General features: G+C 39.1%; 3 protein-coding genes across 3 annotated transcripts in view; 2 read left to right on the top strand and 1 right to left on the bottom strand.

Annotated features, from left to right (window-relative positions):
• atp2a2b (ATPase sarcoplasmic/endoplasmic reticulum Ca2+ transporting 2b) overlaps positions 1 to 11,372 on the bottom strand; it is a 28,154-nt gene extending 16,782 nt beyond the window's left edge. Inside the window, exons 1-5 of the mRNA XM_083929948.1 lie at positions 10,761 to 11,372; positions 10,405 to 10,422; positions 10,212 to 10,294; positions 8,360 to 8,464; positions 5,743 to 5,881 (exon numbers count right to left, since the gene is read on the bottom strand). Of these exons, the coding sequence (XP_083786074.1) occupies positions 5,743 to 5,881; positions 8,360 to 8,464; positions 10,212 to 10,294; positions 10,405 to 10,422; positions 10,761 to 10,878 (463 nt within the window). The 5' untranslated portion in view covers positions 10,879 to 11,372. The remainder of the gene's footprint in view (positions 1 to 5,742; positions 5,882 to 8,359; positions 8,465 to 10,211; positions 10,295 to 10,404; positions 10,423 to 10,760) is intronic.
• Positions 11,373 to 17,179: 5,807 nt separating this feature from the next.
• pus1 (pseudouridine synthase 1) lies at positions 17,180 to 20,247 on the top strand. Its single transcript, XM_083929849.1, has 6 exons — positions 17,180 to 17,450; positions 18,271 to 18,497; positions 18,589 to 18,726; positions 19,109 to 19,211; positions 19,304 to 19,995; positions 20,103 to 20,247. Exons 1-6 carry the CDS (start codon positions 17,387 to 17,389, stop codon positions 20,133 to 20,135), a joined length of 1,257 nt encoding a protein of 418 aa, XP_083785975.1. The 5' UTR covers positions 17,180 to 17,386; the 3' UTR covers positions 20,136 to 20,247.
• A 1,147-nt stretch (positions 20,248 to 21,394) lies between these two features.
• noc4l (nucleolar complex associated 4 homolog) lies at positions 21,395 to 26,912 on the top strand (the record flags this gene model as incomplete). The annotated part of the gene is made up of 15 exons (XM_083929841.1): positions 21,395 to 21,547; positions 21,649 to 21,769; positions 22,139 to 22,245; positions 22,628 to 22,735; positions 22,912 to 23,061; positions 23,165 to 23,267; positions 23,359 to 23,393; positions 24,109 to 24,159; positions 24,263 to 24,374; positions 24,511 to 24,571; positions 24,736 to 24,846; positions 25,749 to 25,912; positions 26,067 to 26,149; positions 26,361 to 26,474; positions 26,629 to 26,912. 15 exons carry the CDS (start codon positions 21,395 to 21,397, stop codon positions 26,743 to 26,745), a joined length of 1,590 nt encoding a protein of 529 aa, XP_083785967.1. The 3' UTR covers positions 26,746 to 26,912.
• Between the last annotated feature and the right edge of the window lie 631 nt (positions 26,913 to 27,543).

Here is a 27,543-nt window from a genome sequence, read left to right as displayed (position 1 = left end):
GAACATTTCAGCATTGTGGTTTTATTGAAGAAAGAGTTTGTCATTCAGATGCACATCTGCTTTCAGGTAATATTTATCTCCTCCATTACAAAGCGCTTCTATGGGATAGAAGTGGAAATAAAAACAAGCAATATATAACCTCTTTAAAGGTCATATCTATGATGAAGAATCAAAAAATATAACCTGAGAAGATGTTTTTAAAAGGAGTGGACCAGCCGAGGGTCAACATTGATGGCTAAGGCTGGAGTTTTAATGAAATTCTAAAGCATGATGAAAATGCCACTGTTGCACCAAAATTAGATATTACTTTCGGCTTCCAGTAAGACAACACACAGCTTGAAAGGGTAGAGGTAAAAGCAATATAAAACAAAGGTCCAGAGGCTCTTAACAGATCCTTCTGTGGAGAGTGGTGACAGACGAGTAAACCAACCCTTGGGCCTCTGCAGTGTCCTTCTGAGTACAGAGGAAGAGAGGGTGTGTGTGTGTGTGTGTATGTGTGTGTGTGTGTGTGTGTGTGTGTGTGTGTGTGTGTGTGTGTGTGTGTGTGTGTGTGTGTGTGTGTGGGGGGGGGGGGGGGGGATTAGATGAGTCCTTCAAAACACACGTCCAAAAGTGGGTAAAGTGCAAAAGTTCTGTTTTAAGCAAGAAGAACCCATTCTGCATCGTATGAGTTCAAATAGGAATGATGTCCTTTTACACAAACTGTTCATTCATTCCCACCATTCTCATGAGATCTGGACCTATTTAAGCAGTTAGAGATTGAAACGACAAAATTCTACTCAAAAAACAAGTAACGAACACATCACTGCATGCTTTGCATCATGTGTACATTAAACCAACAAAATTCACATTACTACTGAAAATGTACTGTGATGCTGTAATGCTGAGTTCATAGTGAGTGATAATGCTCCTGGACTGCCAGCTGCACTACCAAATTTGGTCCTCCACTTGACCAGAGGCTGTCAAAGCCACTTCATCATCACCTGCATGCCTTCTACATCCCCCGTAAAAGACAGGAGATAGAGAAGAAGATGAACATGCATAACATGCAGGACACAAAGACAATTGCAGTCGCTAGAAATATTTAAGACCTGGGAAGGTTCCTACAAAAAGTTACTAATTAGTAAACCTCCTATGTCAAAGTAATAGTGAAACTCCTAACCCCTAATTATCACTTATTACTGGAAATAAGGTCACAGCAAGTAGAATAACCTAGTTTCACAGGCAATAAGAATAGTTTGGCAGAAGACCTACTCATTATTACAACCGTTTAAATTAAACCACCGTTATTAATAACAAACATACCATTATATAAATAATATTAGGTATATTGTGTTCATCGTCATGACAAATCTGTTTCTTCTGGAAATAATCGCTCTGTTATATTTCAAAGAGTATATCATTCGTTGGTCAATTATCATTAATCTCTTTTTTGAAATTATCTACAGAAATATGCTGCAATGCCCCAAAACTAGCAGCTGGCCCAATTCAATTGACAACATTAACTTTCCTTTCATCTTACATCACAAGCTCTTTTTTTGCTCTTATTTTTCTGGGAAAGAGTGGACAGCCTCCGGGATAGGGTGGTCCTTTCTTCCTCCCATGTGAACAAAGGATTTTATCCGTTCCCTAGAGTAAGGGACAAATGTCAAGTCTGCAAACACTTAAAGTGACAACACCCCACCAGCTTATACAGACCCCAGCAGTTTTCATACCCTATCCAGGGTCTGTTTGCTCACACTAACCCAACATCATATGACTAGTGGTGACGTGAGCCGCCTTACGTCACTCGTGTTTCACTCAAAAAGTCACACACGCACGGACGTGTTCACACGGGCCAGCTAGCAGAACTGTGTTCTGCGCGAGAAAAAAACTACTTTTCATCCAGCAGGTACCGGTAGTCTGTATTTGTCCTTCGAAAATCGAAACCCTGCAGAACAGCTCAAGGCGCCAACTAGCAAGCACATCAACAACACAACCTGATGTTGAAAAATTATATTTGATGTGAACTAGCAAATGATAACACAAACTTATGAACCGTTCCTGCTAAAGAGGTCAGTAGCAAAAAGAAAAAAATCTTACCTGGTAGAACTGATTTTTGAGACCACAGACTCTCGACGTGAGCCGTTTGTTTACTTTCCTCACTTATGTTTCTGCTCTTGTGCACTGATTCGCTTAAGCTGAACTGCTAATTAGAGTGATTTCTCTTACTGATGAGCTCCCCCGCAATTCATGCTGAATGAGCTGAATAGCTGCTGACAAGGGCCGACTAGTGTGAATGGTGTGGGAGAAACCACAAAAAAATAGGGCGATGGCTGCTCACTGTCGATCCGACTTTGACTGACGACCGACTGATGGCCAGGGCACTTATGCAGTAGGGAATTCGACCACGGTTGACACGTGACAGATATTATAAGCCTTGACTTTTTCAATGAATATAAGAAAATCATTCAGCGGGTGCAGCCGCCTCACGCACACCTGGGCAAATATATTGGCAATTGCCGGTTGCTGGGATGACGGTGCCCGGTTGGCAAACTTTGAACATATCGCCTAACCCTAATTTGAGTTACAGTGCAGATTGCACAGTACCAAACAATTATCATGGGGGGTCCAGTGAAACTTTAAATGTCTTAAGGGGGTTGTATATTTTCTCTTGCAGTGACTGGGGCTCTCTGATGAGCTAGCACGTAGTCTGCAGCCTTCTGGGACCTTTCAGGGGGTCTTCCAACCCTCATGGGCCTCTTCCACTCCTTATATGAATGGAAAAATTGGGATCAAACATTAACATACAAATACACAACACTGCGTATTCCATATAAATTCTGTGTGTTCCAACAATGAAGCAATTATTGGCAAAAAAGAACAAGCAAAGAGCGTGGACAAGTGGACTAGACACCAGAGGACGGAGCGGGACAAATTGTTTGGGTGATGACAATAAACAGACTGACACTAATAAACACGAGGAATTCTGGTCTGGTGGCCATCAGGAGCACAAATTATTTATTAAATTATCTGTACCCTTTCTAAACATTAGATTCTGTCTTGTCGTGGTAGAACAACATTAATGGTAAACACTGCGTGTAAAGCTAGTTGAGATAAAGCCGAGGAGAGCCGAGGTGATCAGTCTCATATAATACACATCCGAGTTATATACAGCCAGAAATAATTAATCAGGAGTAGATAAAGAAAGTCACATTTTTATTTCATTGCACAGGATGATGTTGCTGCTACAATGGTCAAGGCCATCACTTTGGCAACAGACTAAGAACCTCTTGTCCAAGGAGGAATAACAAGGTTAAAAAAAGCAACATAAAAGAGAGCAAAGAAGCCAAGAACTGTCACTGTTGCCTCGGAGTGCTGGCAGTAACAAACACTAGTAGACTCACTGAGGGTTTTTAGAGAACCCAGAAACTGACAGCACAATTGAAGATGACGAGGAAAACTAAAAGCCCTCCCTGGAAACAGAGGAGGAAGCAAGCAACTTCAGAGCACATGGAGGTTGGTACATTAGGGTCATACTACTTATCCCGGTCCTGCATGGCCAGCTACTTAATTTAACCCTCAATGCTACCAAAAATGATGTATTTCTTTTTTTTTTTTTTTATTTCTCATTCATCATTATTTTAACAAAAACAAACATGTTTTTCATGAGAAAAAGAGGAGATTGGTCAAAGAGACCAGGCCGTTTTTAAATCATTGCAGGTAAACACTGCAGTGGTGTGAACTGGCCTGTCTCATCTCCACTCAAACTGGCTGATGGTGTTACCTGCGACTCAGCTCATCAAGTCTCCGGCAGATGGTTTTAGAACGTAAGGCACATCACGTGCAATTTTATGACTGACTAAATTTAAAATGACTCTCAAAATTAACACAGGACGTGTATCCAAAAAGGACTGCACATTAACACAGAGTAAGACACATAACCAAAGTAATTGACACACGCAGCACACAGAGTTCCACTAACCACTTAGCAACAATCGCTCTGACAGAGCCTCTGAGCTTGTGACGGCAAAATCAGCGCAGCTAAAAGTACTCTAAGGATATAAACATTATGCCTGGTCTGACAAGACACTTTGCAGCCTGACATTACACTCATAAATCATCAACCATCATGCTGCAACTGAATGGGAGACAATGGGCTACAACACAACCACATGCACAAAGGCGCACTCTGGCTAAATTAACTATGGTTGTTTCTGCAGACACTGTGCAACTCAAACATGTTGATTAACTCCATTCCCAATACTTGGGATCTCAGGCCCATGTATTGGATTTAGAACTGTATTTATTAAAACAGCTTGCTGGCGCAGACAGTTAATCACATGGCATATAGGAACAAGATGAGGTTTGTGACCACACGATCACCAAGATTGTAAAGCTGCGGCATTAAAATCTAAGCCTTATCTGGGTCATTACATGTCAGTAGAGCTGCAATGATGATCTAGTCGAAACATTGTCAGCCATTAAAATAATCGGCGATTACTTTGATAATCAGTTTAAGAATTTCTTTAAGAGTAAATGTATCATTCATTGTATGAATGCAGATTATGATTATGACCCAACTGATGCCTCAGGTCTTCATTTTTTAAAAGAGCTGAAGTAAAACCAAATAAATCTACAATCCTTTCTTTTAGCTTTTGACAATTTTATGAACGGACAGTAAAACAATCCTTTCTGTAAGTCCACTTACCTTCTTAAAAAGGGGGGGAGGCTACATAATTAACAGAAACGTGATAAAAGAAAAAACAACCACAGGTAGAAAAGAAGATAAATACAAGACAAAAAGACGCCCACTCAGAAAGACTGTTTATAAAAAAAAACATAGAAAAAAGAAAAATGAGAAGCAGTGACGTAAAAGGAATAAACATATGTGGCCTTGTTCAAGTTGAGGTTAGCCAAGAAAAGAAGATGTTAAGGAACAGATTGCTCTGCTCTTGTATTGCATAACTGCTTTACTTTCTCTGTACTTCCATTATTAGAAAATTGTCAAGGGGGATGAACAGGATGAGGGATCAGCTGTGTGTGTTTAAAACTGTGAAGCATACGTCATAACAATTATTATGTTTAGAGAACTGATGACCAATATTTGCACATCTCTTACAGTTTCTAATAGTATTTGTGTATTGAATTATAGCTATAATTTCATCACTACTTTATTTTTTTTGATGTACAACATCTGTACCAAGCAGATATGCCCGTCAGTGACTTGACAACAAACAATTTTTTGCTGCAAAGAAACATTAACTGAGAAGAATTTAAAACTGACAGAAAATTGTGACATTTCTGTTAGAAAAAACCCACAGGGAGCAAACGTGAATAAATCACACACATTTATTTTTGCTGTGATTGAGATGATACCATGCGTAACGCTTCAGCCAACACGCGGATTATCTGTATTTCGAAACGGAGAATGTCTTTACTGTGCACAGGACCGCTTTGTTTCCACCCAGTCCCCACTCCCTCCATGAGTCCTTTTTTGGCTTTGACAAAGCGAACACTCATGTTCTTCAACATCCTTCAATAAGATGCCCCTTCCTATCCCAGTGTAGTGGGTCTCTTTCCAAGATCCTTTTAGACAGCCCCTGAGGTCCCTCATTTAAACGGCACGATAATGTTTGTATAGGCATACCTGTTCTGCCGATCTATATCTGAACCTGTTCTTTTATGAAATAAAAAACCCTGCACACCTGTGCTTTAGACACAGCGTTGGGCATAAACAATGCCGAGTACTTTTAACCTTACCTGCTACTTCCACAATGTCCCCGGGCACAATGTCCCTGGCCTTGATTCTCTGGACACTCTTCCTGTCCTGGCGGTACACCTTGCCCATCTCTGGCTCATACTCCTTAAGTGCTTCAATGGCATTTTCTGCATTTCGCTCCTGAACAGTGGAAATAGAAATAGAAAGAAAAGTTAAAAAACAAGTACATTTCACACAAACACAGAGCATTTCACAGGGACTGGAGGAAACTACAAGGTAGACACAAAGCAATGTCTCAAATATGCAGCTTCAGTTGGAGCGCCATTATTCAAAAAAGGACTGATTGGTGTCTAACCCTTACATAAGCACAGGGCCAAATTAAAAATAAACTACCAGTAAGTGCACAGGACAAGCGGTCTAGGATAGGCAGCGGAGCAGAATTATGTAAACACTGGGGACATGTAAAAGGCTGGGGGGGGGGGGGGGGGGGGGGGTGCTTTTGACACATGGTGTTTTCTTTTCCAACAATACACCTTACAGTTACCCTAATATTGGGGATTTTCTATAGGTGCATATATTTTAATATGAAAGGTGCCGTTTACACTTTCAGACTTTAACCTTACAATCACATTCTTACATCAGATTCCTCAAATGTTCCAATCCTGATCATCCTTCACTTGCACTTTTCTGTTAGTGCTGCCTTTAACTTATCTGACAGATTGCTCTCAGACTGGACAGTTTTAGTGGCAACTCCAAGTCTGGCTGGCAGGCAGCACTCAACGAGACATGACAAGACGGAGGACACAACCCCAGGATATTATGGTATTTTGTAAAGGTATAGCAACAGGGACTGAGTCGTTAAAATGGCTGCACGTAAAAGCTACAAAAAACATACAAAACATCAACTGCTTTGAATTCAGAGGAAAACTAAAAAAGTTCTAAACAGGAAGGAATATATCAATGACGACAACAGCATACATCCTTCTCCACCTCTGCATAATTCACAGACGCTGTTTACATAAACAAAGTCAAACAACCAGCCACGTATTATGACAACTCTCCATTTACACAAGCCACAGCAGGACCTTCAATCAAGCATTTCATCAACAAGACAATCCAGCAGAGACCCACCCAACCTGCCAGGTGATTTCTTTGCCTTAGTGTGATGCGATTCAAAATTGTGGGAATTAATCTTCAGTTGAGTTTATTAGACATTTATCCCAGGAGACATTTGCACCAGTAGAACACACATTTCATCTAAGACAAGAATAAGAAAATTACTCAAGACCTACAGCCACTGACATTCCACTCTGACCTAAGGATACAAGTTACCTGGAGATATTTTCCAGTGATTCAAGGGTTCACCTCCTTGTTCCACAGAAATCTAGCTAACTAGCTAACTTGTGTGTGAAACAAACAAGTCCAGTGAAACATCTAAGGGATGTAGATTTCAATTATTGCCTGTTCAGTTACTCTTACAATCAACTTTAAGCCCAACATCAGAGACAAAAAGGGTTACATCAAACAACAGAAAACATCTAAGTAGGCTAGGCGATAAAAGTTCAGGTAACTGATATAAACTGCTACTTAGTAATTTGATGAATTAGCTTGACAGATGTGCTACTTAATGTCTTATCGTCGATCATGTCAATTAAAATCTACCCTAAACTGATTTTTGGGATGCATTAATCCTTTATATGCAAAGTCAAGTTAAATTGGTCAGTGTATGTATCCGTCATAACTGACTCCAGGGTCACATGCCACATTCCGGGCAATCCTGAATTTGCTCTAAAAGGTGTCAGTGAAAAAAAAGTATAATTAGTTTTCTGTGTGTCCAGATGAGTGCCTCCATCCATGATTGCAGCTGCCTTTGCTTCCTGTCTATAATTAAGGTGTATGTTGACAAATCAATACTGCTTCTCAAAGGAACTGACACTATAAATTCTGGAGGAAAGCCAAGACCCTGCAGGCACAAAAACATAGAGGCATAAAAATAACTCTTTATAAGCAGCATTTAAACAATTGCATTTGTAGTCTTGTTTTAGTCTTCAAGACTACATGTTACCGTGCTCAGTCAAAGAGCGACAGTTTCCCTGAAAGGATAGGTTAATAAATGAGGACCAGAATATACCAAAGGAAGAGGAGGTAGAGCAAGCCAGGTTTCCAGTGTGACTGAGACATGAGTATGAGATTGGTGGGTTTTACACTGAGGGTCCAATATGATGTGTGCACCCTTGGCCTTATTTGAAAATGTTATATTTAAAAGTTCTATCCTGAATTTGTTTTAATGTTAAGCTTTTACCATTCCATATTTTATTCTATGATGTTAGTTTCCTCCTTCAGTAAGACTCATATTCATTTTGTACATTCCCAACACATATTTGGTGATAACTATCAAAGTGGAAGAAAAACTCTCTAATCTGTGATACTGTGAGAGATTACCATAACATAATACATTTGCTATGAGGAACAACTGGCAGGACAGTATCATGTAGCAAAATTCCACTGCTCCTCATCTTTTCTGCATTAAACTGACACCCCATCTGCCATCACCCCCTCCTGAGCAAATACTTAGTATTCATAACATTAAAATTTGGCTCAAACGGACAAGTTTTAAAAAAAAACCTATACTTAGATTTTAGGATGTAATGTTCTTACCTGCCAGACTCCTACAATGGCATTTGCTATGAGAATAAGAAGGATAACAAAAGGCTCCACAAAGGCTGTAACGGTTTCTTCTCCCTCTTCAAACCAGGCCAGCACCTACAAACGAAACAGAAAAAAGGGAAATTAACAGTAATTAAATACATTACAATAAACATTTAATACTGACGTGTGAGATACTGAGATCATTGAAGACCTGACAGAATAAGATTAGCTGCACCCCCGAAGAACAACCAGAAACAAATACTCCCAGCTAGTGGGGTAACCACACTAGCCTTATAATAATTATGAGGTTCGTTTTGGGATTTCCTCACAGTGTCTTTTCCACGCACCTTCCTAGTAGTTGAGATTATGCCAGAAGCCCAATTTGACTTTTACATATTTGGCACAATAATAAGTATCCAACAATCATTTAATAGTTTATAATAAATACCAAGCCAGTTTCTGCCAGTATTGCAGAAACTGGGCCAAGTGTGTTACAAAGTCATGAGAGAGAAACAGAGCGTAGTAACCACTTTCTCCTCTTTTAGAATCTGTGCCAGGAGTGAAGTGTGTCAAGTGAAATGCCAACGGCCCCCTATTTTCTCCTCCAACCTATTTAAGCATGGCCAAATAAACGTCAAATTCAATTCCAAGTGTCTATCAAAATAAATGTGTCCAACAAATGTTTGTATATAACTTCATAGTCACAATGTTGTCATGCCGAAATAAATGCCAACGTGTCTGCATGTGCTTGTGTGATTGAGAGTGAGCTGCGTACTACAGCTAGTGATTTAAAAGCTTTGTAACCATAGCTGGCTGTCATCACCACGGCTTGGTGACTGATGATATTCTCAGCCAGTAGGCCAACAGCCAATCCTAACAAAAACAGAACCACTGGATAGTTAACACTGTTACACATAAATCCTATCGCCACTCACCGGTGACAACAACACAAGCATCACAAGTTATGCCTGTTAATTTATCCATCAAGGTATATTTGTAATAACAACTTAAAAACTGAACATTCAAGTGAAGTTGAGACTTGAAATAGAGATGACGTGATGTGAGTGTGGTGGCATGTTAACACCAGTAAATTAAATCATGAGAGAGGCAAAGGACTGATGATTTTACTCTTTAACAGATCAACACAAGCATGCTGCTCATTCCAACAATATACCACACGATAAAGTGACAAAGCTAGTGGTGTAGCGGAAGGTATATGCGAGTATAGCCATCTCTTTTGCTGATGGTTCACAGTATACCCACCTATCAGCCAAAAAAGCCATCGGATAATAAAGGAGTGTATAGCCACTTCCTCCTCCGTAACCTACCCATCTACCTAATAGTACACCCACCTTATCAACTACCCCTACACTACTGGAGAAAGCCATTTGTTCCCAGAGTAAGAACCTTCAGCATTCTGTTTTAACTAAGCAGTTCTTGTCTATTGATTTAACAAAATCAGTGTGAAACATGAGGCTCAAATAGACCGCATGGATTTATGATTTACTTTTTAGAGCAAAGGCATAGCTGACATTCAGTACCTTAAGACAGAATTGTAGAGAAAAAAATGGTCATCTGGGTTGTGTCACCAGACAGATTCTGGGCACCGTTCTTATCCACTTTGAACAGCATCCTTGCTAAACTTGGAACTGCACTAAATCAATCAGGAAAGGTCTATACACTCATAACGACTAATCTTGAGAACATATTTAAGAAAGCATAGCACCTGGCTGTGCTGTGCACAAGTCAGATAAGACTTATTGGATCTGTTTTTACTAAGAAAGATCTATCTGCTCCTAATTGTTGAAATGAACACTGCACAAACCACCTGTACAGCTAACGCACTGTGTGTTATACTTACAAAAGATATGCAGGCAGCAAGTAAAAGGATCCTCACAAGCAAATCTTCAAACTGTTCAACCACTAGTTCCCAAAGGGATTTACCTAGAAAAAAGATGAATTAGAAAAAAACTTAAATGTTAATGTTTCACTTACATTGAAAACCTGAGAGATTCTAAACCTATGTTAACTTTAATACACATTTGGCCACTCACCCTCCTCGGCTGGCAATTCTGCAGATCATCCCATTCAGACCGCAGGAAAAAGAGAAGATTGACAAGCAGTTATTTAAAGTTTACACTAGATATGCGACAACAGCCCATTGCCGTAGCAATACTGATACAATATTACTCGGATACATATAATAATGGAGGACAACGTGTTGTTTCTGAGTGAGTCACCTAACTGATGATGCTAGTATTTCAACATACAGTACGTGACGTCAGAAACCGTTTCTTTTGTGTTTGGCTTGTCGCCCGTTGGAGCCACCAGGGCGACACATAAATGACACCGGGGCGGTTAGCTAACGTTACTTGTTTTTTAAACAAACTGGAGTTAACCGGCTCCTTACCGTTTGGTCCATATCGTTCCCGTTGTTTCTTCGCCTGGTCTAAACTCAGACCAGTGCTTTCATTCACGTTAAAAAAGCTGTAAACTTCTTCAACCGTCTTTGTGTGTGCGTTGTCCATGGTGTGAACGGCCACTTGAGGACGACCGCTTATTTCGCCCTGCTTGGTCCCAGCCTTAACCTGTTACGGTTCTCCTCCTCCTTTGGTTTGGGGGATTTATAACTAAATTGCCGTGACAATATTAAAGCGGTACCCCACGGCTTTGACTATTGTCGATTAATTAGCTATATAACACGGAGCAGCGCGGCGTGCAGGTGCCTGACGAGTGGACTAAATAGCGGCTCCTGAGCTAACGGACAGCTAACAGGCTAACGCTAGCGAACGTTAACTGTTGGGCTCCTCTTGAATTCGCCGGCTGTTACTCCGCTAGGTTTCCTGTGAGACCTTGAAACGATAATTCATATCAATATCGCAGTCGGATGTTCTAATTTCTTCCTCTTCTGTTGAAACAGCGAATTCCGAAAATAATTCTGTCCAAATATATGGCTTTAGACATGTGGCTGTGTTGCAGGTCGACTCCTTTCGCTCTGCCTGCCTGTGTTGCGGAATCAACAGCGTCCTCGTCGGCTCCAATCGCGTTTGTCCGCTGCAGCTCTCGCGTTTGCGTCGAATGCGGCGTTTGGTGTCCGCATGTGGAATCACCTCATTGGTTGGAGACACCGGAAATCCTTCCCCCTCTCTCCTCTCGCTCTCCGCCTCATCCATGACCTCTCCGTTGATTTTTTTTTTTCTTTTTGTAAAGACTATTAGAATATTTTCAAAGGCTATTCCCACGGGTACGATTGAGTTTATATGTGAAGTAAGATTTTCATTGAAAAAAAAAGACTATTAGAATATTTAGGCATTTCAAATGAACAGACCCCATACATCTTTGTAATTCTTCATTTCTTTTTTACATTTTAATTTATGTTATTGTTATTTCTACATTTATAAATGCATTTTTGTCAGTGTGTATAACTCTGGAACATGTAATAAAATAAATGTTTATATTGATCACCAAGACAATTGTTACATTATATTTATGTTTTTATATTTTCTATACAATTTCTACACAAAACACCCGCCAAGCCAGAGGATATACTATGTTGTTTTATGCGCTCTCCAAAACTGATGAATTTTAAGACATTATGCTCATATAAGCCTCTCTACTGATATCATTTTATGTTTTTAAATAATAGCCTTGACTATATGTTTACACTATTACTGCACTATAGTTCTGTTTACGTCTGCTCATTACACACATGTATCACGTCTGACCTCATCTGAATCCGATCACTGTCCACTTATATCTTTTCTGCACTACAGTTTTGTTCATACCTGTTTTAACAGTCTACTGCATGTTTACATTGTTTACATCATATACACCCGTTCACATGTCTGCTTACATCTGATACACGCATGTCTTTCTACATCTCACACCAACGTTGTTCTCCGTATCTAACCTGTACTAACACACTAACATCCTGACACTTATTCCACCTGTACTAACACACTAACATCCTGACACTTATTCTACCTGTACTAACACACTAACATCCTGACACTTATTCCACCTGTACTAACACACTAACATCCTGACACTTATTCTACCTGTACTAACACACTAACATCCTGACACTTACTCGTCTCTTACACTTTATTCTTGTGTTAGGTTAAAATGTTTTTGTATAATTGCACTGTTGTTATTTGCTGCTCTGTGTGCCCTGAATTGCCCCCCGGGGACAAATAAAGTTTTTTGAATTGAATTGAATTGAATTGAATTGAATTTGAATTGAATTGAATTGTTAAATGGCCATCCATCATCAGGGTATTTCTGCTCTGCTCTTATAAATGAGACACACAAGAATAAAACAAAAACATAGTCTATGCTACATACATTTTTGATGTTTTACAAACAAGGTCAAAATGTCGATGTACATTGACTACTGACTATATTGTAGTATAACACCTGCCGTAAATAGTTAATATATTCTATGCTCCATATAGCTACTGTTGAAAATTTGAGATTCCTCTTTGTGGATTCTGTAGTCAAAAGAATAGCTTATGTGCTAGTGTGTTTCTTACTCTTCACTATTGTGAAACATTCTTCAAACTTCTGTTCTATTTTGAGTGAGTGGTAGGTAAATGAGGATAAGAGCTTGGATGTTGGTGATAAATCACTTCTTCCCCCAAGACATGCTTCCAGCTCAAACCCTGATAACACTGTAAAGTTGTATTATCTAATGTATGTCACATTATTGGAGTTGTCTGAGAAGAATCCCATTCTCCATCAGACTGACAACACTGTCTGTGATATAACGCAGTCGACCTTATCAATTGCTCCGTGGACAGTGAGTGTCAGAAAGAACTTATCTGTGACTCAGAAGGTAGAGCTAATCGGAAGTATGGTAGTTCGATCCCCGGCTCCTGCATGCGGAAGTGTCCTTGGGTGAGACATTGAACCCCAAATTGCTCTGAAAGGCTTTGCCATTGGTGAATGTGCATCTGAATGGTTAGATAAGATCTTGATTATACATGCACCTTGCATGGCAGCCTCTGCAATCAGTGTATGGTGTGTGTGAATAGGTGAAGGATAGGCAAGTAGTGTAAAATCGTCTTGCTCACAAGACTAGAAAGGCACTTTATAAGTACAAGTCCATTTAACATTTACCAAAACGTTCCTAAGAATGTCTTTAAAATGATACGGCATTATACTTGGTAGTTACATGTCTAGCCTCATCGCACTGGGACATTACTATGGTTTCAAAAAACAAAACATTGCAGATAGAATTATGTCTGCTTCTCAGTTGGCTACAATGCTGACTCAGAGCAATAACAAAAATAATCCTTTAAACAGTAAAAATCTAAATCCCCAAAGGCGATGAGATGTTTTCTGTGTTTTTCAGCACACAGTATCTGCTGTCTATCAGAAAGATAAGTTATTTCGGGACACTGTGATTAATGTGTGCTGCCACAATCAGACTCCTGCTCAAGGAAATACTAAATCTGTGCAGCTATGGTGACTGTTCCGATCCCTGAAATATAATTCATCTGCAACGATTCAGACACACAACAGCTTGAGATAAGATTGAAAAAGTACAGTGGCTGAGAGTCAAGCTATCAAAGATTTTTTTTGATTGATAATACCAATAAACAAATATAAAACCGTTAGGTCTATTAGTAGTTCATAGTGTAGTTGTATGTGACTACAGTAGTCAGTTATGCTTTAATAACAGGAAACAGGCTGAATGTTAAAATAAAAGATACCAGCGACATATAAAAATGAAGAACATTACAATGATTTTTTTTTTATCATGCCAAATTGTAATCGTTAGTAATCGTTAGTGCGTATTTGATCTCTGAATGCATTGATAACCTTTATTTTTGGAAGCACACAGTAAATTGTATAAATCTAAAACAATATATGTCATACACAGTGATGTGAATGAAGAATTTACTGCATTGTGGAAAATGTATTTAAGTTATAGCAGATATTGTGGGTATGCAGGTAGACTTAAACCAAAAGAAAGCCTAGGTCAGGGTCACACTACAGAAAAATTCCAAAATTAAACAAATTTGCATGATGGCAAAATCAATTCATTGAAAGACAAGAATGTAAAAAAAAATCCAAATATGGACACTCTTATTTACTCCATTTCTGTTTCATTTGTATGCAGCATCTTGTATTACTTACTAATTTGCAAATAAAGTCACCCCATTCCCTTTTCACATTTGGCAAATGAGTTATGTTTATTTTGTGCAACAGCTTACATGACTCAGCCAGCAGGGCAGCAGCTTCAACAGCTGTGGATTTCTCTGCTGACAATAAGGATGTTTTTTTTATTAATCATTTTTTATTTGTTGTATGTGGGGGTTGCATACAGGCAGGGAGTTACAGTCCAATCTGATCAGCTTGTATAGAGACTTGCTGTGAGGCCAGTTCACTTTCTTTGCAGGCAGATTTCTTTCTATCAGACTTCAGATGAGACATCTTAAGAACATTGAGGTTTAAAACAACGTTGGCTTTGTTTATATCATACTCCAGGGGATAAATGATAATTTCTGCTAGTATGGGAAAAGCACGATTGACATGTCACATTGGGTTAAGGGATTCTTTTTTCCGTTGAACCTTATATGTTATTTTAGGACATGTTAGTGGAACAACACAAATGTGCGAGCACCACTTGCCAACTGAAAAAGATTCTCACAGCTTTTTAATTTTGGGTCTTAACATTTACTTGTGCTCTGTTTGCTACTGTAGAGAAGGCTCTGAAAGCGATGATAATTTAATTAATACTATTCTGGGCTGTATCATTCGGCAGAACCTTTGCCAATTGCATTACCAGTCTCAAATAATCAGTTTCACATTCAGAATCACCAGCTGAGCAGATGCTGTGTGATATGGAATTGCGGCAACCCGGGCCCATCACATGCCTATGTTTGGTTTTGGGTTTTCTGGAGGAAAACTACTTGATTGCCTTATAAGGTGCTATGGAAAAGTGCAAGTGTGCATTTTAAGGCCATCCCAGGATGAGAAGGTTAAAAGTTGAGCCTCTTCACAACCAGAAGGCTATTCAGCATACATACATGACATATATTACATGAGTCAAGCACATTATGATGGGTGGCTACTGTAAAGTTAAAAAAAATGAAAAGAAAAATTCTTTATATGGAATAAAAATGGCGAAGAAAGGCTTATGCTGTACATCATGTATTTAGTTTATATAAAAATCCGCTTGCTTAAATTTTATGAAGAGTTCAGGTGAAGTATTGAATTTGATGATTTCTGTAAAGGGGAGGAGGTCTTTGTAAACAAAGTACAGACAGCCAGTCTATACAAGTCAGTAGGATATAAAATGATAAAAGCCTACCCTACATGAAAATTCTTAAGATTATTCATTTTACAGCTCAGTTGATGCCTAATCCTTACTATTCACTGAAAGCCTTGAAAAATTATATTCTGTATATATTTGATTTCTTGTATAAAAGTAAAAACTATGAGCCAAATAAAATTGAAAACCATAACCTAAAATCTAACTCGGTCCCATTTCCATTTGTTTAAAGCATCTCAAAAGCAGCTGGACGACTCTTTATGGGATTTTGCTGCCCTTAAGTGGACAAAAATATTACTACGTGTTGTTTTCTCTATATTCTCTAAACTGTATTTGGCTGAACGGTTATACTTTATCCTTTATTCCACTAAATGTAAACACATGGAGCCCTTTTTAGTACATGCAAAAATGTTATTTTAGGGGTCCTGAAGTTCAGTTCTTAGTTGTCTTCATCACATGCCTACATTAAGAGAACTAAAAAAAAACTTAAACTTAAACAGTGTAAAGGTTGCAATTCTTTAAACAAGGATGTTATTGTTTTATAATTAAATGATAGTTGAGATGATTTCCAGTTGCATATTGAAGCATTAGGTATAAGAATTTAACTCAGAGAACATAATGTGTTATTAGCCCTAATTTCTCCAAAAGCTAGCCTTATAATTATGAATTAATTTGCTAATTATTTAGCCACTTTTTATATTTAAACAAACAGATCATACCAACGCCTATTTTTGAACACTAGGCCTATTTAAAAATCTTTAATAACAAATTAAACAAAACCATCACTTCTTACTTCAATATTACAGGCTACCTGATTAAGGAAATATATTGCGTTTGTGTGTTCATGTTATTTGTCCTTTTTTTATTTGTTTCGTCATGCAAATGTTTTTCTTTTTAGCTTTAATTATCATCAAATAGTATGAACAATTGAAAAAGGAACAAAAAACAAAGCGACGGATCCAATCAATCCAGGACATGACAAACGCACACATCAAAATGATAGAAGGACAAACATTATCAAAAAATTTAAAAAAGAATATATAGAAGATAAATAATATAAGGAATATAGAAATGAAAAAGAAATAAGGAAATAAATCAAATAAATATTTTATAAAAATTCAAAAAATTCAAAAAAATAAATAAATATATATATAAGTTATAATGGCAGACAAGTTCACTGAATGTAATGTGAATGAAATTCAATAGCTGATAAACCTTTTTTTGTTGGATTCAACGTATGACAGAGACTCAAAATATATTTTTAATTCAATTAAAAACAGTGGGAATGAAGGGGTTGAATGTATTATTGTGAGAGAAGGAGCCAAATATAATAATTTTCTCATCAAAGTGACGCCATGCAAAATTCTGTCTCCTTTTATTGATATGACGTATGCAAAACGAGAACAAGAAGAGTCTCGCGATATTTACATCAGAGGTCAAAGTTGACATTGCTCACCGTGTCTATGTTGCATGGTCTGTTGCCGCATTTACTACAGACTCTTACATACAGCTAGAGTTTGCCCCTTTTTTATTTTATTTTTTTACAAATATTTATGAATACAGCCATTACACTTTGGGCTAAAAGGCTGACTTACTGACTTTTTTTAGGCGACCTCTTAGGAGGCTATTTTTCGTCAACTGAAGTTGGGTTTATCCGGATATTCAGTTGCTAGCTTCCGTAACGGTAGTTCGGTTGCATTTTCAGTGTGCAGTCTTTAGCAGCATGTTCTTTAAATACATCCATGGTTTAACGTGGCATGTTTAAAATCCGACCACTGTTGAGTGCCTTAGTGAACCACAGACTGACGTTAGAGAGAAACGGTAAGCAAACCTAAAAACAAAAACCATGTGACAGTGAATGTATTCAGTCTGCAAGCTGTGGATGAGTGTGTTCCTGTGTTGGTTTTTTATTTTTAAATACTTTTTTGTTCGTTTTGTTTGTTTTAAATGTGTGCAATATGTGATTGAGTCGTTCGTCACAGACACACGTACAGGTGCATCTCCAAAAATTAGAATATCGTGGAAAGGTTTATTTCTCCCCCAATCCAAAATTTTGATGATTTACAGCTCATAAAGAATCAAGTATAATAAGATCTATCAAAAAAAGAGATTTTTTAGATTGCAGAAATGCTGAACTTCTGAAAAGTATGTTCATTCATGCACTCAGTGCTTTCAGTCTGGGCTGACTCCATCCTCGGTCCACTCCTTGTAAAACTCCACCAAGTTCTTAAATCGACTCTGCTTGACAGTGTTTTCAAGGCTGCGGTCATCCCTGTTGCTTGTGCACCTTTTCCTACCACAGTTTTCCCTTCCAGTCAGCTTTCTGTGAATGTCTATCTATGCTCTTATACATCACTCTGAACAGCCGGCCTCCTGAGAGCTCCTTGAGGATGGTGTCAGTCAGTGTATTCTCGACAACTTTCGAGTCAGCAGTCTTCCCCGTTATTGTGGTTGTATCCTGAACCAGACTGACAGATGCACTGTATGTGCTGTATACTGCATGAATAGTGATTTACTCAATCTGGAAAATAAATGGAAGCTTATGGCATGATGGAGACCTACGACTCAATGCCCATGTAACACAGTAACACAGAGGTGGTTGCATTTCTTCATTGTGGAATATTTTGTGTTGTCTTCACAGGTGGTATTTGTAAGTTAGTTTGCATGATGAGTGGAGGATCCGGAGATGAGCAGACAGCCAAGCCACTGAAAAGAGCCAATGAGGAAAATGAAGACGCTGCTGAGAAGGTGCAGGCTATCAAAAAATTAAAAACAGAGGGGGAACACGGTGAAGATGAAAAGAAATATCCCAAAAAGAAAACAGCCCTCCTCCTGGCGTACTCTGGAAAGGGATACTATGGCATGCAGGTATATGCTGTCGCTGATTTTCCTTTCTCAGTTTCAAACGCATTTTTATTTTCTTATGTCTTTCTAAATTTAAGTGTTTTCTGTGTTTCAGAGAAATCCAGGAACCCCTGAGTTTAGGACCATTGAAGATGAGCTGGTCAATGCTCTTATTAAGTCAGGTTGCATTCCTGAAAACCATGGCGATGAGATGAAGAAGATGTCCTTTCAGAGATGTGCCAGAACAGACAAGGTATGGGTTTGTACAGACATCACGTATCATATTTTATTACACAGCTTTTTGAATACTTCTGAGAGGTTAATTACAGCATTCTACGATCTATTATTTCTGAATAACAGACTGTTGCTATGGGCACCGTTCTAGTAATAGAAAATAATTTGTAAATCAATATTATGTGTCATATTTTTGATTTTTTTAGCAAGTAGCAGTGTTTATAAGCAGGATAATTAAGTGGGATAAAGTGGGTCAACGTTGCAAACCTACAGGTTTGTGACTCACTCGCTCTACATTCTCCATTACTTAACAAGCCCTGGTATGAGTTTGCATACATCATTATTACTGGTATGTTATTATGACAAACTTTGCTGTTTTTTTCTTGTTTGAATTTGTTCAGGGCGTGTCTGCAGCTGGACAGGTTGTATCTGTAAAGCTACGGTTGATTGAAGACATCACTGCAAAAATTAACGAGCATCTTCCACCACAGATTCGAGTTCTCGGTGAGAGATTGGTTCTCATAATCCAGTTTTAATGATCGGAGCAGAGGAGAGTTTTAAACATTCACTGATTTTTACTCCCCTCCCCCCAACAGGTCTCAAACGGGTGACCCAGAGTTTTAATTCCAAAACCAAATGTGATGCTCGTACATACTCCTATATGCTTCCAACAGTGGCCTTTTCCCCAAAAGACTATGATACTGCCAATATAGCAGCCTTTCGCCTTGAGCCAGAGACACTTCAGAGGGTGAACAGTCTATTTGCTCTGTACAAAGGCACCCATAACTTCCACAACTTCACCTCTCAGAAGGCTCCAACTGACCCCAGCGCCCGTCGTTATATCATGGAGATGTCCTGTGGAGAGCCTTTTATTAACAACAATACTCAGTTTGCAGTGATCACTGTACAAGGCCAGAGCTTTATGCTGCACCAGATCCGGAAGATGATTGGCCTGGTGATTGCGGTGATAAGGGGCTATGCAAAGGAGGATGTGATGGAGCGGAGCTGGGGACAAGACAAGGTGGATGTGCCCAAAGCTCCAGGACTTGGGCTGGTCCTGGAAAGGGTTCACTTTGACTGGTACAACAAACGCTTCGGAGGGGATGGACTGCATGATCGGTTGGATTGGGGCCAAGAGGAGGCTGCGATCAAGGCCTTCAAGGAGGCTCATATCTACCCCACCATTGTTGGGACAGAGTGTCAGGAGGGCTCCATGGTCAGCTGGATGTCCACACTTCATATCCATGACTTCGAAGCTACTGGCTCACAAAACAATGACCAGAAACAGGTATCGTGAACACATTTAACAATAATTATTTAAAACCCTGATGTTTGATGTTCAAAATCAATTCTGTCACATATTCTTATCCATCGTTGCTCTTCTCCCCCCCCCAGGACAATGCAGGTATAGAAAATGACTCAGATTAGGTCACCCTGCCGGCTGAAAGAAGAGATGTTTTTACACCAAAAATCTGTTTTGATTTTTTTTGTTGGAATTTAGCTTTCTTTTAAGAATATCTTCCAAGATTGACTTTTTGTTGGTGGGATTTAATTTTGCTTCTCTGATACAAATGTTATTAAACGAACAACAAGATAATACAAGCCTCTGTGTTCTTTATTGTTTCCTCATGTTAATTTCCCCTGTAACAACTGCTGATGCCCTTTGCCATCCTGTGCCTCAGCCCCATTGGTGCTGGTAATAAGCGGTTTGACTCCTAACTTTTAAGCAGACCCTTGAGGATAGGTTTGGATTTTTTACAATGCTCACATACCAATATGTACATTGTAGTACTACTAGTTGCTGTATTCGTTCCTCCTGTCCATATTGGCTGTGAAGCAATTGCTCCAACTCCACTATAAAACTGGAAACAAAATCCACTGCCCAGCTTCCATGTGAGAATGCACGTTCAGCCAAAGCTAATATAAGGTTTCCACACTTAGTTAGCCAAATCAAGTGTTGTGTAAAATCTTAGTGGGTTATTTATTAGGCATATCGGCCTTTTTATGCCTTTCTTTTGTAGGAGCATAATGTTCATTACCTTGCACAGCAGCTGAATTCTTTCAATACGTGCAACAATCGCAGGTTTACGTGTAGGACAAAAGTGTGTGTAGAAAAAAACTTGACAAGTCTGTGTGTAATCATGGCATGAATTGAACTAGGGAAGTCAGCTTCACTATTAAAACAGGACACTAGCGTGACAGAGCAGCATAATCAATTTTTATTATATCTTACAGCTATTGATCACTTTAAATTCATGTTTTTCGTCAGAAAGGAGTGTGTTGACAGAACTCAGCTGAGAGGCACTCCATGTATTTTTTTGATAAAATGTATTTCAGCTGTCCCTAGCATTGATTAAGTACTCAAGTATGGATGTATCTGATCTTAAGTGATGGGTAAAACCTAAACCAGAACTTCACCCTCCAGTCACCAGGAGGCGACACAACAATCCAGTGTTTGGGACTAGTGTTGCATTCACTGGCCGTTGGATCTACAGCTTTACAGTAACATAATTAAACAAAAGTATATATTATAATATATAATGCCGTACACAGCAATATTTAGTGTACTTGACTCGAACTTTTTCAAAGTTTTTATGAACAAGATTTCTGGGAGGTTCCATAATGTTTTTTAATAAGTATGTATTCGTATTCCTCAAATGTCACTTGAACGTTGCATCGCAGCAATCATGGCGCCGGCCAAAAAACGCAACGTGAGTTCGGCAAAAACAACAGAACAAAGTGCTAAAGCAGCTAAAATTGACCTAAATACCAAAGTCGAGAGTATACTTGAGAGTCGAAAAAATGCCAACGACGTTTTTGACATCCTCGAGATGCTTGAGGTAAGTATACACAACCAAATTACACTGTTTGTGCACCCAAACGGAATACATGCTGGTGAGCAACATACTCATGCGTTTGTATTCTCCATGTCCGTTTGCAGTCAGAAAAGGAGAAGGATGTTGTCAATGCTGTCAGTGCGTGCAGCACATTGTTTTGCGCCTTATTGGAGAGGAAAGAGCTGTTTTTGGGAAAACTTCCCGGAGAGGAGGAGACGCTGAGTGGTAAGTATGTCAAAGGCTGATAAGGCATTTACCTTTGGCATCAGGTGGATGTTAGCAATATTCACACCAACACCACTGACAATGACATTTAGAGGTTTCATATTATACTGATTTTCAGGTTCATACTTTATTATTATTTTGAGTTTCTACAAGAACATGTTTGCATACTATAATGTGCAAAATCCCAACACATTTTATCATACTTTCTGTTTGAATATACTAGTATTCACCCTCTCTCTGAAACGCTCTGTTTTAGTGTCTGTCTCTTTAAGATAAGATAAGCTCTTCAGATAAGAGCATGAATACAAACTCTCACCGACGTTGCAAATCATGCCATCATTCTATTTGTCTGTATCTGCTTCGGTTCAGGAGGGTATAGTGCTGAAGAGAAGTACCTTATGTTCATGAGACACCGTTACAACAGCTGTGTGGAGATGCTGCTTGAGCACCTCAGCCATGGACTTCACGGAGTCAAGGTGAGTCGTCAGAAAGCCTGAATGGAATTGGTGCTCACACACACACTTGACAAATAACCACACGGATTTTAATGTAAAAATGAGTTTGAATAGGTACTGTAGTATGGAGTCATGATTGAAGTTAGGGCTGTGCATTTCTTTTCCTGTACAGGAGTGTGTAGTGCACGGGCTTTTCACCTTAGAAAATTAAGTACACTGGTCTTCCTAGCAATGTCCTGTAGTCAAAATCCGCTTTGATAAAAATAGTGTGTTCTCTTTGGACCTTTTAAATGAAATGTTGTCTGTAAGGGTTTTTAAAATTATTACTGAAAGCCATGAAACTAATCTTTGTTGGTAAAGGGAATCAAATTGTGGGTTTTCTATAATACGTGTCTGAATACAGGAGAGTGCCCTGTGCTGCCTGATGAAGTTTGCTGCAGGAGAAGGACAGCATCCCCTCGAAGAATTGGACTGGAGTGAACACTACAGCTTTCCAAGAGAACTCATCCAAGTAAGACTTTGTGTCACATAATCTGGCAATCAGTGCGGGGATTTACAATAGCATTTATCTGTTCCTTTGTGTGATTTCAATAATTTCCTCAAGTTATAAGCTGAGACAAGAAAGAAGGCATTTTTTGTCCATAGTAGCCAAAGTCCCGACTGATATTTCTATTATTTTCCGATCAGGCGGTGGTGGAAAGACTGCTGTCTAAAACTACAGACAACTCCCTGCTGATCTCCAGATTCCAGGAGTTCCTTGAGATGGAGGATGTACGTTATTATGTCATGAGCTCCATCCGCGAGAATGTGGGCAAAGTCATGGATAAAAACAAAGGGGTATGCAACTGTTTATTGCTTAGTTCATCTGCTGTACAGTAGCTTGTTTATTTAGTAAATATTACTTGGTTTGCTGAGTGCTGTTGAATGCTTTTCCTTTCAGGCATTGGTGCCCCTATATCAGAACAACGTGTTCACCCTCATGTCCAACATCAGTATACCAAGCCAGGAGTCGGAGCTCACCAGCTTTATGGTCCAACAGGAAGGTGAACTGAACTTTGCTGAGCTATCACTGCGTGGGGAGAAAAGTTTGTTTTGTACATGAAAGTCATTAAATGGATCTATTTTTTTTTTCAGCCAAGCATGAGGACTGGAAAGCTGCTAAACTGAATGTAAGTAAAATATTTTTTCTGAGACATTCACGTAAAAGTTAATGCTGGACATGTCCAATTATCAGGTAGTAATGGAGGACACGGAGGCAAGAACTGTCTGAAGCCATAGTTTTGCAAATACTTATTCTGATTGGCTGGAGTACATTCCATAGGTGGGCATTAACGCCTGATATATGGACACCTAGGTGGAACTCCCAAGTAAACTCGCTTATCAGTTGCACAGTTTAAAAAAAAGAAAGCAATCTACAAGTAACCATTGCAACATGACACAAATCTTCCTGTTACAATTTATTGCAACAAAATATTTAGCCTATCTGAACATCTTTTCCGATCATCATTTCGTTTAACATATTTGGTGAGTCTGGGAACTTCGAAGATTGGGATGCTGCCGAGAAACAACAACAAAAAAGGGAACGAGAGAAACGGCATGAAGAATTAACATCCGAAGAGTTAGACCAGCTTGAAGATGAGAAAGATGAGATAAACACAAAGAACCACATCATGGGCAGTCAAAACACTGAGAGGCTTCCTAGCACAAAAAAGAATGGAGTCGAACTTTGAACACTTCAGCCCTGACCGTCTCAATGAGACCCTGCTCGTCGGACAGTTCTCGCCTCCGAGTTGTCCATTAATACTTGATAATTCTGCACCTCGTTGGGCATTAACCCTTACTTAACTTAAATATTTCCTTGATACAATGTTAAATATTCTACAGGAACACAAGCGTGCCTTTGAGAGGATGTGGCTGGGCTTTCTCAAGTATAAGGTAATACAAAAATCTTGATTAAATGTTTTCATTTTTTTTGGATTATCAAAATGTATTCTTTGTACACATCTATTCACTGTTCCATCGCATCTCTCTGTTGTAGTTGCCAAGCAATATGTATAAAAAGATCTTGGTGATCCTCCATGACTCCATTTTGCCCCACATGAGTAAACCCACACTGATGATTGACTTCTTGACTGCTGCCTATGAAGTCGGTAGGTTGCTCAGTGACGATAACTTCATGTTAACAATGACTGCTTGGCATTTTTACATCTGGTCTGGGATGTATTTTTTCTATGAGGTGACGGTGGTAATCATGACATGTTAATTTGTAATGTTTTTGTTGAACAGGTGGGGCCATCAGCCTGCTGGCCCTCAATGGCCTCTTTGTCCTCATACATCAACACAATCTGTGAGTAAAACATAAAAAAACAATGAATTTGACCACTTTTTTAACAGTGGCATTAATTAGAGTAATATGTTGAAGACATGTTAACACAAAATCAGGCCTCAGTCGACTGAAGGATGTTTCAAATGACATACTTTACTATTTGTTGTGCTTGTTTGTTTTTGCAGAGATTACCCGGATTTCTACAAGAAGTTGTATAATCTGCTCGAGCCTTCTGTTTTCCATGTGAAGTACAGAGCACGCTTTTTCCACCTTGCTAACCTCTTCCTTAGCTCCAGGTAAGATCATTCATGCTTCGCTAATTGTTTATCCAGTTGTAGTTGTTTGCATGTGTCCTCTTGGAGCACTGGACAGGTATACAATTGTAGTTAATACTATTTGTAGTTGACCTGCAGTGCCTGAGTTCTAGATTGATTTTCCAGTATAACCACACCTATGATTGATCTAAGTGGAGGACAAGTGATACTGCTGCAGCCGTTGCGCGGTAGAATATGTTTTTTGTGATTCAAAGTGACTACATCTGGTAAACTGTTATCCTAATAATTTGCTTCCCATTATTTAAAGCAATTCTTACCTTTCTGGAATTTTTACACTTTTCTTTTGTAATCTTAAGATGCCCCTAATGAGCGTATAGCACACTAAAATGTAAAAGAAATTCACCCAGTGGTAAAACTCGTCAATATTTAATTCTCATATATTTCCGATAAAAGTCTGACTAATGATTTTATTTGGTCTGAAAAAAATTATTTGCCGAGCTTCCTGCCCTTCATCCGTCACTCCATTTCACATGCGCTGCTCATGCTGCAATGGGAAATCCGAAGTTTCGGACCTCCAACTAGGTAAAGTGCCTCGGTCTCCCCTGAATTCACTAACAGGAGGTTCACTTTGACAGGCATTCCAGTGCAGTTTGCCTTGTTGGAGGTCCAAGACCTTGTACTTACCATGGCACTTGAACAGAGCATTTCTCCCTCAATGCACATGTCAGGGGTGGAGGGAGCGTCATAGGTCAGGCAGGGGGAAGAGGGTGGGACTTTGGAGGGAAATGCTGAATGATCTAACTGACACATGCAAGAAAGGTAAGAATTGCTTTAAGATAATGACCATAACAAACTCTATACTCTAAACTCTCAATATATATATACAGTATATATGCAGTATATGTGTTTGTACTTCCCTCCAGTCACCTGCCAGTGTACCTAGTGGCTGCGTTTGCCAAACGCCTGGCTCGCTTGGCTCTCACAGCGCCGCCTACAGCCCTGCTCATAGTGTTGCCCTTCATCTACAACCTGATCCGTCGCCACCCATCCTGCAGAGTCCTTATTCACAAGCCCAGCACAGAAGATGGTGAGTGTCAGTGAATTTTTTGTCCACTCAAAACGTCAGCAGTTTTTTAATTCCCAGTCTGATTCATTATATTATTTAAAACAGTACAATCTCCTATAATCAACAGAAGCTTTTTAGGATATATGTAGATGTGTGTTTCTATTCATAATGACAGAGCCTTTGGAGGATCCGTATCTAATGGATGAAGAGGATCCCGCTCAGTGCTGTGCATTGGAGAGCAGCTTGTGGGAGATCAAGGTGTGTAGAGCATGTGATGGTTGCCGAATTCATAAATGAATCATCCATGACACTGACTACATTTGAGCTATGCCTTGTGTCAGCCAAAGTTATTTTCACGGTGATTGGAAAACGAGAGGAAGGAAGATGATATACATGTACATTTATGAGTCTAACTTAGTGGAAGCATACTTGTTTTCCAGTGAAAGTTTACAGTCTTCTCCTTTTTCAGACACTGCAGAAGCATTACCATCCAGATGTGGCCAAAGCTGCTGCGTTGATAAACACACCTCTGTCACAACAAGAGGATGACATCAGCGAGGTGCTGGAGATAACAACTTATGAGGTGATGTGATGTGACACTTAAACTGGTTTATTCATCCGTTTCTGTGGAGTTCAATGGTTTAGATAACAATTACGGTGTTGTTTATTCAGTGTGTGGTCTCTCATAATGTTAACACTCCTCTTATACTGATAGTGTCCCATGTTCTTATCCACAGCTGATGGAGAGAGACCTGAAGTCACAGATCAAGAGTGTCCCACTTGAGTTTGAAACTGCCACACAGTTACTAAAAGGAGGGGGAGATGTGTTAGGACAGCACTACTGTCTGGATTAAAACAAGTACAAACAAGGAGCTGTATTCAGAGCGATATATACTTTTCTGGGACCAGTTCATCTGTTGAGCCGAATGTTTTAAAGCCAACAGCTGCTGTGCATTTGATCAGGAGTTGTGTTATTATGTTTTCCTCCCTGTCTTTGATATGTTGCATCAGTAAAATACTTTTCCTAACTTCATGGCAAATAAGGCTCTTTGTTTTTTTTAAGGCACGTTGTTGGGACTATTTGAGAGTGTACAAATAAATGGGATTTAATTTATATTCAATTTAGAAGTTGAAGGTTTTACTCTATTTTAATTTCTGTATACGTTTGAGTACGGTTATACTCAAACGTATACAGAAAGACCCAATAAAGTATTTTTTTCTTTTCTTTGGTGGGAGTGGGATCTTTATTGAATTTAGGGTTAAACGATAGAGGGTGTCTGCTGCAGAGATTGTAAAGCCCCTTAAACCATATTTGTGATTTGTGATACTAGGCTATATAAATTAAATTGACTTGACACAGAGACTTGTTACCACTTATTACCACATAAAAGGAAAGGGGAACAATATCAAACCAGGTATTTTTAGTAAAATAAAATTATTAATTAAGGAGCTTAGAAATGTAGAAACACAAACTCCATAAGAATTGAGATACCTTGTCTCTAGCGGCCTCTTTTGTAAACTTTATTGAAACACATTCACCTCTGTACTTCCAGTCCATTCCCTATATGTTACCCTACCTATGTAATCCATACACACACACACACACACGTTTCTATTTCACTTTTGTCACTACAAGCCTGACTCAGAAGTTT

This window comes from Echiichthys vipera (assembly GCF_963691815.1).
Source record: "Echiichthys vipera genome assembly, chromosome: 16".
NCBI classification, from domain to species: domain Eukaryota; kingdom Metazoa; phylum Chordata; class Actinopteri; order Perciformes; family Trachinidae; genus Echiichthys; species Echiichthys vipera.
This window is presented reverse-complemented; position numbering and strand designations above follow the sequence as displayed.

What these genes read in the sequence shown, in the direction of transcription:
- pus1 (XM_083929849.1), top strand. Translation starts at nt 17,387, where the DNA reads ATGTTTAAAATCCGACCACTGTTGAGTGCCTTAGTGAACCACAGACTG. An exon ending in AGGGATACTATGGCATGCAG is followed by an intron (nt 18,498 to 18,588) that starts GTATATGCTGTC and finishes TCTGTGTTTCAG; the next exon opens with AGAAATCCAGGAACCCCTGA. An exon ending in GATGTGCCAGAACAGACAAG is followed by an intron (nt 18,727 to 19,108) that starts GTATGGGTTTGT and finishes GAATTTGTTCAG; the next exon opens with GGCGTGTCTGCAGCTGGACA.